A 15241-nucleotide genomic window follows, 5' to 3' on the forward strand; every position below is an offset into this window, starting at 1 on the left:
GCAGCCTTTCCCTTCTCCAGGGGATCTTCCCAACCCAGGGAACGAACCTAGGTCTCCCGCATTGCAGGCAGATTCTTCACCAGCTGAGCCCAAGGGAAGCCCAAGAATACTGGAGTGGGTAGTGTATCCCTTCTCCAGCAGATCTTCCCAACCCAGGGATCAAACTGGGGTCTTCTGCATTTCAGGCAGATTCTTTACCAACTGAACTATCAGGGAAGCCCAGGTAAGAAAAGGTTTTCAAAATTAGAAAAGTGTTCTATAACTATGTGATAATGAGTTCCTAATACTCAAACACAATTTTCAGATTCAAGTTAAAAAGTAGAACTTCTCTCTAAAATAGTAGACTTAAAAACTTATCACTTCCATCTTGCTGATTCAGAAGCTTTGTCTTTCCTTCTTGAAACAGGTACTCAGTGGAAAACTTTCAAAATTTTGTTTATCTTGTGATATAAAGCTCAAACTGAATTTAAGAGTTTTGATATTCCTCATTAGAGCTGTACTTGGAATTCTCTTTTGGGGATGGCTAGAAAAAACACACACACACACACACACACACAATCAAAACAAGCAAACCTGGGAAGAGTAATTGTATAATAACAACCAGGGCCAAGATTAGGAGCAACGTATCTAGTTATTTCTGACTTGTGAATCTACACAGGTAGAAATTTGAATATAAAAATTAGACAGGAAAAAAATGCAGAAATAGGACCTGACACCTTTAGGAATTCTCAACTCTTCTGATGCTTTCAATTTCTTAGACCTCTTTGCTATAGACTATTAATATCCCCCTAAAAATCATACATTGGAACAGAATCCCCAGTGTGATGGTATTTGGAGGCAGGACCTTTGTGAATTGATTAGGTCTTGAGGGTCAAGCCCTCATGGATGAGATTAGTGGCCTTATAAAAGAGACCCCAAAGAGATGCACTCCTTCTACCTGTGAGGACAGAGAAAACATCTGTGTATGAACCATGAAGGAGGTTCTCATCAGACAGAACCTGTGGACACCTTAATCCTAGAAGCCTCAGCCTCCAGAACTGTGAGAAATACCTGTTTAAGAGATACTCATGTTACAGTATTCTGTTAGAGCAGCCTGAACGGGCTAAGGCACTCTTCATATTCCTACCTCAATTTTCACGAAAAGAAAATGTGTGAAGGCTGCAGAGGCATATTAAGATATGGTTACTACAGAAGGCTTGATTTATTCCCCCCTCCCAAGTACAGGGCACAAAAGCTACTCATTTCCTACTGTACTAGTTGCTCCTGAAGAACAGCCTTGCAGCCTGAAAGACTTAATATTTCAATACAAATAGTTAGATTCAGAAACTCTTGCTGTTGCTTACAAATACTTGAGAGTTGGAATAGGAAGCATCCAGGTTCAAGCCTCTACTGTAGGTAAGTGAATGGGCCAATCAAATTTGTGACTGTAAAGTAGGAGTTGGGATTTGCATTGCTAGCTATATTGGGCATATGATGGAAGCAGAATCTTTGAGCCATACATTTTGAATTAACACAGTAAAAGAGACAAACACTGACTATGTTGAAGAAAGTATGAAATTATTTTTAAACTGTTTCTATTTCTTATTTTTTCAATATTTAATTCCATACCTAGTCTTAATCTGATATTGGGTCTTGGTAAACATGGGTCTACTGATATCTTTTTGTTTGAACTGACCAGCCAATCCCATCACTGTTAAAAAATATACTGTATGTCATTTATCATCATATGTCAATTATACATCAGTAACTTTAAGTATAAAGATGGTAATTGCATTCTTATTTATGAAGCCCCAAACAGAAACAACAAACAGTAAGGGTACAGATAATTAAATAATAATGTATCCATTTCTGTTCAGTTAAGTTCAGTTGCTCAGTCATATCCTACTCTTTGCAACTTCATCGGCTACAGCACACCAGGCCTCCCTGTCCATCACTAACGCCCAGAGTTTACTCAAACGCATGTCTATCGAGTCGGTGATGCCATCCAACCATCTAATCCTCTGTTGTCCCCTTCTCCTCCCGCCTTCAATCTTTCCCAGCATCAGAGTCTTTTCCAATGAGTCAGTTCTTCACATCAGGTGGTCAAAGTATGGAGTTTCAGCTTCAGCATTAGTCCTTCCAATGAACACCCAGGACTGATCTCCTTTAGGATGGACTGGTTGGATCTCCTTGCAGTCCAAGGGACTGTCAAAAGTCTTCCCCAACACCACAGTTCAAAAGCATCAGTTCTTTGGCACTCAGCTTTCTGTAGAGTCCAACTCTCACATCCATACATGACTACTGGAAAAACCATAGCTTTCACTAGACAGACCTTTGTTGGCAAAGTAATGTCTCTGGTTTTTAATAAACTGCCTAGGTTGGTCATAACTTTTCTTCCAAGGAGCAAGCATCTTTTAATTTCATGGCTTCAGTCACCATCTGCAGTGATTTTGGAGCCCTCGCAAAATAAAGTCTGTCACTGTTTCCATTGTTTCCCCATCTGGTGATGGGACCAGATACCATGATCTTAGTTTTCTGAATGCTGAGTTTTAAGCCAAATTTTTCACTCTCCTCTTTCACTTTCAATAGGAGGCTCTTCAGTTCCTCTTCCCTTTCTGCCATAAGGGTGGTGTCATCTGCATATCTGAGGTTATTGATATTTCTCCCAGCAATCTTTTTTTTTCTTATTTTTTTTTTTTTTTTTTTTACTTTATTTGGAGGCTAATTACTTTACAATATTGTGGTGGTTTTTCCCATACATTCACGTGAATCAGCCATGGGTGTACATGTGTTCCCCATCCTGACCCTCCCTCCCACCTCCCTCTCCATCCCATCCCTCTGGGTCATCCCAGTGTACCAGCCCTGAGCACCCTGTCTCATGCATCAAACCTGGACTGGTGATCTATTTCACATATGATAATATACATGTTTCAATGCTATTCTCTCCAATTGTCCCACCCTCATCTTCTCCCACAGAGTCCAACAATCTGTTGTTTACATCTGTGTCTCTTTTGCTGTCTCGCATATAGGGTCATTGTTACTGGTAATCTTTCTAAATTCTATATATATGTGTTAATATACTGTATTGGTGTTTTTCTTTCTGACTGACTTCACTCTGTATACTAGGCTCCAGTTTCATCTACCTCATTAGAACTGATTCAAATGCATTCTTTTTAATGGCTGAGTAATATTGCACTGTGTATATGTACCACAGCTTTCTTATCTGTTCATCTGCCGATGGACATCTAGGTTGCTTCCATGTCCTGGCTATTATAAACAGTGCTGCGGTGAACATTGGGGTACACATGTCTCTTTCAAATCTGGTTTCCTCGGTGTGTATGCCCAGCAGTGGGATTGCTGGGTCATAAGGCAGTTCTATTTCCAGTTTTTTAAAGGACTCTCCACACTGTTCTCCATAGTGGCTGTACTAGTTTGCATTCCCACCAACAGTGTAAGAGGGTTCCTTTTTCTCCACACCCTCTCCAGCATTTATTGTTTGTAGACTTTTTGATAGCATCCATTCTGACTGTGTGAGATGGTACCTCATTGTGGTTTTGATTAGCATTTCTGTGATAATGAATTATGCTGAGCATCTTTTCATGTGTTTGGTAGCCATTTGTATGTCTTCTTTGGAGAAATGTCTATTTAGTTCTTTGGCCCATTTTTTGATTGGGTCATTTATTTTTCTGGAATTGAGCTGCAGGAGTTGCTTGTATATTTTTGAGATTAATTCTTTGTCAGTTGCTTCATTTGCTATTATTTTCTCCCATTTGGAAGGCTGTCTTTTCACCTTGCTTATAGTTCCTTCATTGTGCAAAAGCTTTTAAGTTTAATTAGGTCCCATTTGATTATTTTTGCTTTTATTTCCATTGCTCTGGGAGATGGGTCATAGAGAATCCTGTTATGATTTATGTCAGAGAGTGTTTTGCCTATGTTTTCCTCTAGGATTTTTGTAGTTTCTGGTCTTACATTTAGATCTTTAATCCATTTTGAGTTTATTTTATGTATGGTGTTAGAAAGTGTTCTAGTTTTATTCTTTTACACATGATTGACCAGTTTTCCCAGCACCACTTGTTAAAGAGATTGTCTTTTCTCCATTGTATATTCTTGCCTCCTTTGTCAAAGATAAGGTGTCCATAGGTGTGTGGATTTATCTCTGGGCTTTCTATTTTGTTCCATTGATCAATATTTCTGTCTTTGTGCCAGTACCATACTGTCTCGATGACTGTTGCTTTGTAGTATAGATTGAAGTCAGGCAGGTTGATTCCTCCAGTTCCATTCTTATTTCTCAAGATTGCTTTGGCTATTTGAGGTTTTTTGTAATTTCATACAAATTGTGAAATTATTTGTTCTAGTTCTGTGAAAAATACTGTTGGTAGCTTGATAGGAATTGCATTGAATCTATAGATTGCTTTGGATAGTATACTCATTTTCACTATATTGATTCTTCTGATCCATGAACATGGTATATTTCTCCATCTATTTGTGTCGTCTTTGATTTCTTTCATCAGTGTTTTATAGTTTTCTATATATAGGTCTTTTGTTTCTGTAGGTAGATTTATTCTTAAGTATTTTATTCTTTTCGTCACAATGGTGAATGGAATTGTTTCCTTAATTTCTCTTTCTCTTTTCTCAATGTTAGTATATAGGAATGCAAGGGATTTCTGTGTGTTAATTTTATGTCCTGCAACTTTACTGTATTCATTGATTAGCCCTAGTAATTTTCTGGTGGAGTCTTTAGGGTTTTCTATATAGAGGATCATGTCATCTGCAATGAGAGTTTTACTTCTTCTTTTCCAATCTGGATTCCTTTTATTTCTTTTTCTGCTCTGATTGCTGTGGCTAAAACTTCCAAAACTATGTTGAACAGTAGTGGTGAGAGTGGGCATCCTTGTCTTGTTCCTGACTTTCAGGGAAATGTTTTCAGTTTTTCACCATTGAGGATGTTTGCTGTGAGTTTATCATATATGGCTTTTATTATGTTGAGGTATGTTCCTTCTATGCCTGCTTTCTGGAGGTTTTTTTTTTTTTATCATAAATGGATGTTGAATTTTGTCAAAGGCTTTCTCTGCATCTATTGAGATAATCATATGGTTTTTATCTTTCAATTTGTAATGTGGTGTATCACATTGATTGATTTGCAAATATTGAAGAATCCTTGCATCACTGGGCTAAAGCCCACTTGGTCATGATGTATGATCTTTTTAATATGTTGTTGGATTCTGTTTGCTAGAATTTTGTTAAGGATTTTTACATCTATATTCATCAGTGATATTGGCCTGTAGTTTTCTTTTTTCTGTGGCATCTTTGTCAGGTTTTGGTATTAGGGTGATGGTGGCCTCATAGAATGAGTTTGGAAGTTTACCTTCCTCTGCAATTTTCTGGAAGATTTGAGTAGGATAGATGTTAGCTCTTCTCTAAATTTTTGGTAGAATTCAGCTGTGAAGCCATCTGGTCCTGGGCTTTTATTTGTTGGAAGATTTCTGATTACAGTTTCGATTTCTGTGCTTGTGATTGGTTTGTTAAGATTTTCCATTCCTTCCTGGTTCAGTTTTTGAAGGTTATACTTTTCTAAGAATTCGTCCATTTCTTCCAAGTTGTCCATTTTATTGGCATATAGTTGTTGATAGTATTCTCTTATGATCCTTTGTATTTCTTGTTGTCTGTTGTGATTTCTCCATTTTCATTACTAATTTTGTTGATTCTTCTCCCTTTGTTTCTTGATGAGTCTGACTAATGGTTTTTCTATTTTATTTACCTTCTCAAAGAACCAGCTTTTAGCTTTGTTGATTTTTTCTATGGTCTCTTTTGTTTCTTTTGCATTTATTTCTGCCCCAATTTTTTGATTTCTTTCCTTCTACTAACCTTGGGGTTCTTTATTTCTTCCTTTTCTAGATGCTTTAGGTGTAGAGTTAGGTTATTTACTTGACTTTTTTCTTGTTTTTTGAGGAATCTTGTATTGCCATGAACCTTCTCCTTAGCACTGCTTTTACTGAGTCCCAAAGGTGTTGGGTTGTTGTGTTTTCATTTTCATTTGTTTCTATGAAGATTTTTATTTCTTTTTTGAATTCTTCTGTGATTTGTTGGTTATTCAGAAGCGTGTTGTTTAGCCTCCATATGTTGGAATTTTTAATAGTTTTTTTCCTGTAGTTGACATCTAATCTTACTGCATTGTGATCAGAAAGGAATGAATTGGAATGATCAGCTTGGAATGATTTCAGTGTTTTTGAATTTATCAAGGCTAGATTTATGGCCTAGGATGTGATCTATTCTGGAGAAGGTTCTGTGTGCACTTGAGAAAAATGTGAAATTCATTGTTTTTCTCCCAGCAATCTTGATTCCAGTTTGTGCTTCATCCAGTCCAGCATTTCTCATGATGTACCCTGCATATAAGTTAAATAAGCAGGGTGACAGTATACAGCCTTGACGTACTCCTTTCCTGATTTGGAACCAGTCTGTTGTTCCATATCCAGTTCTAACTGTTGCTTCCTGACCTGCATACAGATTTCTCAAGAGGCAGATCAGGTGGTCTGATATCCCCATCTTTGGAAGAATTTTCCGAGTTTGTGGTGATCCACACAGACAAAGGCTTTGGCATTGTTAATAAAGCAGAAGTAGATATTTTTCTAAAACTCTCTTGCTTTTTTGATGATCCAACAGATGTTGGCAATTTGATCTCTGGTTCCTCTGCCTTTTCTAAAACCAGCTTGGACATCTGGAAATTCATGGTTCATGTACTATTGAAGCCTGGCTTGCAGAATTTTGAGCATTACTTTGCTAGTGTGTGAGATGAGTGCAATTGTGTGGTAGTTTGAGCATTCTTTGGTGTTGCCTTTCTTTGGGATTGGAATGAAAACTGACCTTTTCCAGTCCTGTGGCCACTGCTGAGATTTCCTAATTTGCTGGCATATTGAGTGCAGCACTTTCACAGCATCATCTTTTAGGATTTGAAGTAGGTCAACTGGAATTCTATCACCTCCACAAGCTTTGTTTGTAGTGATGCTTCCTAAGGCCCACTTGACTTCACATTCCAGGATGTCTGGCTCTAGGTGAGTGATCACACTATCGTGATTATCTGGGTTGTGAAGATTTTTTGGTAGTTCTTTTGTGTATTCTTGCCACCTCTTCTTAATATCTTCTGCTTCTGTTAGGTTCATACCATTTCTGTCCTTTATTGAGCCCATCTTTGTATGAAATGTTCCTTTGCTAGCTCTCGTTTCCTCGAAGAGATCTCTAGGCTTTCCCATTCTATTATTTTCCTGTATTTCTTTGCACTGATTTCTGAGGAAGGCTTTCTTATCTCTCCTTGCTATTCTTTGGAACTCTGCATTCAAATGGGTGTATCTTTCATTTTCTCCTTTGCCTTCACTTCCCTTCTTTTCACAGCTATCTGTAAGGCCTCCTCAGACAGCCATTTTGCTTTTTTGCATTTCTTTTCCTTGGGGATGGTCTTGATCCTTGTCTCCTGTACTATGTCATGAACCTCTGTCCATAGTTCATCAGGAACTCTGTCTATCATCTAATCCCTTGAATCTATTTGTCACTTTCACTGTTTAATTGTATAGGATTTGATTTAGGTCATGCCTGAATGGTCTGGTTGTTTCCTCTACTTTCTTCAATTTCAGTCTGAATTTGGCAATAAAGAGTTCATGATCTGAGCCACAGTCAGCTCTGAGTCTTGTTTTGGCTGACTGTACAGAGTTTTTCCATCTTTGGCTGCAAAGAATATAATCAGTCTAATTTCAGTATTGACCATCTAGTGATGTCCATGTATACAGTCTTGTCTTGTGTTGTTGGAAGAGGTTGTTTGCTATAATCAGTGTGTTCTCTTGGCAAAACTCTATTAGCCTTTGCCCTGCTTCATTCTGTACCCCAAGGCCAAATATGCCTGTTACTCTAGGTATCTCTTGACTTCCTACTTTTGCATTCCAGTCCCCTATAATGAAAAGGACATCTTCTTTGGGTGTTAGTTCTAGAAGATCTTGTAGGTCTTCTTAGAACCCTTCAACTTCAGCTTCTTCAGCATTACTGTTCGGGGCATAGACTTGGATTACTATGCTATGAATGGTTTGCCTTGGAAATGAACAGAGATCATTCTGTTTTTGAGATTGCATCCAAGTACTGCATTTCGGACTCTTCTGTTGACTATAATGGCTACTCCATTTCTTCTAAGGGATTCTTGCCCACAGAAGTAGATATAATGGTCATCTGAGTTAAATTCACCCATTCCATTCCATTTTAGTTCACTGATTCTTAAATGTCGACGCTCACTCTTGCCATCTCCTGTTTGACCACTTCCAATTTGCCTTGATTCATGGACCTAACATTTCATGTTGCTATGCAATGTTTACAGCATTGGACTTTACTACCATTACTAGTCACATCCACAACTCAGTGTTGTTTTTGCTTTGTCTTTGTCTCTTCACTCTTTCTGGAGTTATTTCTCCACTGTTATCCAGTAGCATATTGGGCATCTGCTGACCTGGGGCATTCATCTTTCAGTGTCCTATCTTTTTGTCTTTTCATACTGTTCATGGGGTTCTCAAGGCAAGAATACTAAAGTGGTTTGCCATTCCCTTCTTCAGTGGACCAGGTTTTTTCATAATTCTCCACCATGACCCGTCTGTCTTGGGTGGCCCTACATGGCATGGCCCATAGTTTCACTGAGTTAGACAAAGCTGTGGTCCATGTGATCCGATTGGTTAGTTTTCTGTGACTGTGGTTTTCAGTCTGTCTGCCCTCTGATGGAGAAGGATAAGAGGATTAAGGAAGCTTCCTGATGGGAGAGACTGAATGAGGGGGAAAATGGGTCTTTTTCTGATGGGTGGGGCCATGCTCAGTAAATATATAATCCAATTTTCTGTTGATGTATTCATAAAATGTAATTATCCCATCAAACATTTTTTCTCCTATGACTCAAGCCATTGATCTAACTGTCCACTGGTTGCTTTCACATTTTGCATATTTAGCCCAAGATTTTATAACATTCTTAATAGAAACAATTACAGTAATATTTAGTGAGCACTTTATTGTGCTTTCATTTATTTCTCAGAATAACCTGATAAACAAGATTCTCTTAGTATTCCAACTTTACAGATAATGCAACTGAGGCTTAGGAAGCTAAAGAACTTGTCCAATGTCAAATTGCTAACAGTGGGAGACTGGGATTTAAACACTGGCAATAACCCCATTTTGGTCCCAATTTACTAGCCATTTCCAACAAATGTGTTTTGGCATTCACATTACCTGAAATGACCTCATTATGTAATTTTGGTCTCCTCGGTAGGTCAACTAACTTTGAGACAGACCATCCAAGTACTTAAAGTTATTTTAATGGTAAGTAGGTTAAACAAATTTGAAATGCAGGACTTGTTTTTTCAGGCCATAACTCCTTTCTAAATAATTCATTATTCATCCAGCAGCTCAGCTTGGTGCTACCGTCAGTGCAGGCATGGTGGGATATATAAATACAGATCACAGTCTAGTGAGAGAAGTGTGAAGTTTGAAGGAAGTAAACAAAGTACTGGCATTTAAGAAAGAGAAAGATTTATTCCTTAGGATTCTTGGAATCCATCCAGCTAAATTGCTCTCTCTCCCAGGCACCCCTCGGGCTCACTTCCCCACCTCTCCCAGGTCATTGCCAAAAGGTCAGCTACTCAGGGGACTTTCTCTGACCACCCCCTTTAAAACCCTCCCCAGCATCTGGCATCCTACACCTCTGCTTTGCTTTCTTCATAGAACTTATCATCTCTTGGTGTACCACATGCCTTTCGTATTTATTGGCTTCCTGTTTGTTTCCCCACATTACAACATAAGGTGCCTAAGGGCAGGGCCCTTGGGTTATTTTGGCCACTGATGTAAACCCAGTTTCAGAACAATGCATAATATAAAGTAGGGAAGCAACTGTTCAATGGATGGAGGAAATAAGACTTAAGCTGGGCCTGAAGAATGGTTAGGATTTAGCTAGACCCTGGTGGATGGAAGAGAATTCCAGGTGAAAGGCATGACTTAAGCAAAGAGTGGAGGCAGCAAATCACATAGCCTGTCCAGTGTGCTGGTCAACTTGGTTAAAATACAAAAATATGGCGGGGCATAGGCTGGACGTATCTATTACGCAGACCTATGTGCCTGTGATAATTTTACAGACAGCAGGAAGCCCATATGATTAGGACTCTTTAAGGGTATTTAGACTTTAAATACCCTTAATTTAATATTTAACAGTTCAACAAAATCATTTCAGGTAATTCAAATTTAGGGATGGAACTGGGATGAGTGGGTGGTGAAGCTAATATAATTGTAAACCCTGGCCAAAAAGCCCACTTTGGTTTCAGTTAACTGTTTTCGGCAAAGTGTAGTTCAACATTTGAAAGAAGAATATATTTCTTCTTTTTTATCAAGTTAGGAAGACTGAGTCAGATATGACCTCTGGCCTTGCCCTTTTCATGTCACAATGTTGAATTAGTACTGTGGGTGGTACGAGTCACGCCAGGGTCCCTTCCTTCACTTGACACCCGGCAATAACCCAGCTACGCATGGGTATGACTGCAAGCCACACAGATATGTCCGGCTAGACACAACTTTCCTTAGCTAAACCTCAAAAGTGCCTGTAGCATCTCTGATGCTGCTAGATAACAAGCGAGATGGAATATAGAAGTCAGAGTGTCAAGAGGCACAAGCTGTGATTAACAAATATGTAACATCTACCTACATCAGTATCTATGGCCATGCAAACTCATTTCTAGGACCTTAGAAGGAGACAACAAATAAGGGACCCTAAAGTTTTCTTGGCTTCATGGTAGAGCTGTTTCTGGAACTCTGAAGGGTGAAAGGTGAATTGGGAGGAAGTTCAGGGGAGCATGAGATGCAGGTGAGTGAGGAGGCGGTTGGCACAGGAGTCTGAACAGAAACGTGTGAGAGTAGATACAGACAAACTACACAATGATACTTGGCTATTGAACCAAAGGAAGTGGAGAGGTCAGAGGTGTCTGAAGTCAGATGTTAGGATACTAAGTAGAACTCTGGGAGTGAAATATTCTTGTGCCTCAAAGTTTGCACATAAATTCAAAACAAGAGTATCCTCTTCTGTTTTCAGGTTCAGATATACTGTATTTATTCCGTTACTGATGCTCAAATGATCACATCTTTGGCTAGTGGAAGTCACTGCAAGGTGACTCCTAAGCCTATTGACATGAGGCTTCCTTGCTTTCTGTATGATGAGATGTTCTAGGCTTGTCTTGAATGCCTTCTGTGCCACACCTAGGATCTACCACAGAGCAAATAAACTCCATGTTCTTCTAGTGAGAAATTGCATTTCAAACCATCTCTGGTTCTAGGGATGCCTATGGCTACTGTTTATAGGCCTTTTTACTGGACAGAACCAGGACAAGGTGGATGTGTATAGACACACACATATGTGTCTGCATATATTTTGCACCTTTGGCACAATAAATACTCTACATTTTTAAAAGAAACTGCTCATTACCTAATGGTGTGAACAAAGAAAATTTAAAGTAGTAAGTTTTTAAATGGGGTCCCAGTGACATGCAAGAAGTAGTGCAGATTTCCTGGGTGACTTATTTATAAAGAGAAGTAAATTTAGGCACCAGGAGTATTTGGCTGACAAATTAGTGGTTCAGTACACGGAACCTTCACTTTAGCATATTTTAGCTGTTATGCTTTAGAATATAAAATCACCATGCTCCATGAGAGTGACCTTTTGAAGTTTGCGATAGTTTTATTAGAGAAAGCGCTGGATAACGAGTAATGTTGGTTCTAATTCCATAGCCACAAACAGTGACAACCATAGTTTGTCTTCGATGACCCTGTGCCATATCAAGAAAATTCCTCCACATTTTAAGTTATTAGAAAATATATAATTGATTTAATTACAGAGAAGAAAATAAAATCAATGGTGTTCAGCTATGGAAATGATAAATCCTTGAGTCTACTTTTCTTTTGAGCAAGAGTTTACTTCTTTGAAAACTAAAATTGGGTTGTACAGTATTTTAAATCTCAAAGTCTCTCCATTACCAACATAAGCTGTAGAGAATAAATATATTACCATGAGAGTTTACCCTCAGATTTTACTGTTCACATATATTTGAAATACTGAATGTTTAATAAAATAGTATTATTAAAAGCTACATTAGACTATATTTGATAAATGTATCTAATATTTGTCTTTGCTTATGTAAATATAAACACTTAAATAATACCTGATACATCTCAGATAAAAAAACTATTTTTCACATCATAAATGAATCTTGACCAAATATCAAAAACAAAAAAAGTGAATGAAATTATAATTGGTCATGGATGTCACCTTTCAAAAGATAAGCAAACATTTTTAGCTTTCAGTGCTATAGGATAATTGATATTTGGGTTATGAAGCAGGAAAATAGGCTTCATCTTCTCTGCCAATTCCAATAAATTGAGAGCAACTTCTGTGTTGGCATGAACTCTGAGAGTGCTTTCAGGCTCCAAGGGAAAAGAGAACAGTCACCAATGAAGGAGGGGGACATCGTGGCATGTGTGCTATGCATTTGGTGTCCACGATGAAATTGCATTAAAAAACCCCACAATAAACATCACAGACTTACCAGACAAGCCACCCACATCCATCTTCTTCAGGTTCTTTGCCTCCAGAATGACAACAGTCAGCTTGCCAGCAGTAGGTACATAGCGAAGGGAGAAGCAGATATCACCCAATTTCTCTTGCTATGAAAACCAATAAGAAAGTATAAATATTCTTTTAAATAAAGGTGAATGCAGTTTGTATATATACATTGTAAACACCTCAGGAAGGAGGATTGTCACAATTAGAATTAGAAAACTCTTACATTCACTGGCATTTACTCAGTGGTCTTCTATTCACTAAGGTATCATCAAGAGTGATTGTATCTTTCAGTTTTTAAATAGCTCATTTATGCTTTAACATTCATCAAAATACATCCATAATTCAATGGCTCAGGAGATGAGATCAAGATGACTTTTTTAGAGATTACATTCTGAATGTACTGTAGAACTCTTGGCAAATATTCATAACTTGATTAAATAGCTTTTAAAAGAGACTAGCAGTTCCCCCCACCAACCCCCCCGTAGGATCAACCTACCTCCTTTTTTTCTCTTTTTACATTTCAAATAGGATTATGTGTAATATCTAGACTTTTGGAGGAAATGGACTTGCTTTTGTGTTTCTAAACTCTGTTTATTGATGAGAAATTATAAATTCCTCATAGCAGAAATGCAACAAAGTATAAGATTTGGCACTTTTAGTTGTACTCATTGAGGTCTAAATTTCTTTTTCCTTATCCTAAAATTTATAAAAATCTAAGCGATGGTTTAAAAAGTGAAATATGTAGCAATACAAAATTTCTCACATGCCCTCAAGTTATTTCATTTGGTACCATATTTCAGTTCCAAGAACATTCACCAATCCTGTATTTGAGCATTTCGGAACAACTGATGGAGAGCTTGAAGTGATGATGCTATGTAGAACTTTTACCTTTTTCAGAAGACATCTATAGGTTCAACTGTCTTAAATGTCTTACTCTTTAGGATAACTAAGGACTGTATTGAACACAAGCAAGATTTTTTTCATTCATATTTATAAGCATGAGAGAGGGGCAAGGGTGTAGACTCTGTTGTATTCGCAGATGCTGGAGGCACTAGAATGCTCCCTGATGTATGGGGTTAAGGATATGTAAAGAGCCTTTTGATGAAAGTGAAAGAGGAGCATGAAAAAGTTGTCTCAAAACTCAGCTTTCAGAAAACTAAGATCATGGCATCTGGTCCCATCACTTCATGGCAAATGGGGAAACAATGGAAACAGTGACAAACTTTATTTTTGGGGCTCCAAAATCACTGCAGATAGTGACTGCAGCCATGAAATTTAAAGATGTTTGCTCTTTGGAAGAAAAGCTATGACCAACCTAGATAGCATATTAAAAAGCAGAGATATCACTTTGTCAACAAAGGTCCGTCTAGTCAAGGCTATGGTTTTTCCAGTGGTCATGTATGGATGTGAGAGTTGGACTATGAAGAAAGCTGAGCGCAGAAGAATTGATGGTTTTGAACTGTGGTGTTGGAGAAGACCCTTGAGAGTCCCTTGGACTGCAAGAAGATCCAACCAGTCCATCCTAAAGGAGACCAGTCCTGGGTGTTCATTGGAAGGACTGATGCTGAAGCTGAAACTCCAATACTTTGGCCACCTGATGCGAAGAGTTGACTCATTTGAAAAGACCCTGATGCTGGGAAAGATTGAGGGCCGGAGGAGAAGGGGACAACAGAGGATGAGATGGTTGGATGGCATCACAGACTTGAAGGATATGAGTTTGAGCAAGCTCTGGGAGTTGGTGATGGACAGGGAGGCCTGGCATGCTGCAGTCCATGGGGTCGCAAAGAATCAGGCATAACTGAGTGACTGAACTGAACTGATGGCAAATCCAGGTTTAATTTTTTGTGTCTTTCCCCAGTCCCCACCTCTCCCCCAACCCCCCTGCCCCCCAGTAATTCCAAAGAAGGTAATGTAACTGTTGTGTCTGACCTCTGCAGATAGGTTTCTAACATAGGAATGAGGTATAGAAGGCCATATCCTCAGGTCTTCTCCTGTTGTATTCCTAATATGACTGCTTTTGGCCTTCTATATAATTTGACATATGTTAAGTTAGCTAAAGTAGCCAGAATCTCCACTGTGGAAATAATAGCCTAGATGTAATTCAATAATTTAAGAAAATGCAATTCCTGTTTTTGGGTATTCATTAAATCCATCTTTCAAAAAGAAAAGGGTATCTACCTGTTCTATGATTTATCTTTAGGGGAGAAGTAATATTTTCAGTGTGTGTGTGTGAGAGAGAGAAAGAGAAAAGGAGAGAGAAAAACAGAAATGGTGCTGACGCAATGCTTTTGAAAGTATCACTGAGTGTGTAGAGCCATGGTTCTTTCATTCCTTGAGTTTACACAATGTCTTACCTATGTATCTCTTATGTTACTGAGGATTTTAATTTGGTCTTACCTGTGCAAGCCTTAATTTTCCCACATAACTATAAATTCTTTGAAGACAACATCATTCCCTAAATTATCACTTTCCACAAATTTTCAGAAAGGAAATACATGGAAATTTGAGATCATTCTCCTGTTTTGAATTTTCTAGGTAATGCCTCCCTTTCATTAGTGTAGATAATAGAGAGTTACATATAATGTGCTAAATTCACCTGAAGTGCCTACTCACCCCTAGGAATTAATTTACACATCAGGAGAATCT

At 38.3% G+C, this 15241-nt stretch overlaps 1 protein-coding gene across 1 annotated transcript in view; it reads right to left on the bottom strand.

The window, feature by feature from the left end:
• Nucleotides 1-15241, bottom strand: part of SYT1 (synaptotagmin 1) — a 624258-nt gene that overhangs the window by 95736 nt on the left and 513281 nt on the right. The window contains exon 9 of the mRNA XM_070370974.1: nucleotides 12579-12696. Coding sequence (XP_070227075.1) covers nucleotides 12579-12696 — 118 coding nt within the window. The remainder of the gene's footprint in view (nucleotides 1-12578; nucleotides 12697-15241) is intronic.

The sequence above is a fragment of the Bos mutus genome, chromosome 5 (assembly GCF_027580195.1).
Source record: "Bos mutus isolate GX-2022 chromosome 5, NWIPB_WYAK_1.1, whole genome shotgun sequence".
NCBI lineage: Eukaryota > Metazoa > Chordata > Mammalia > Artiodactyla > Bovidae > Bos > Bos mutus.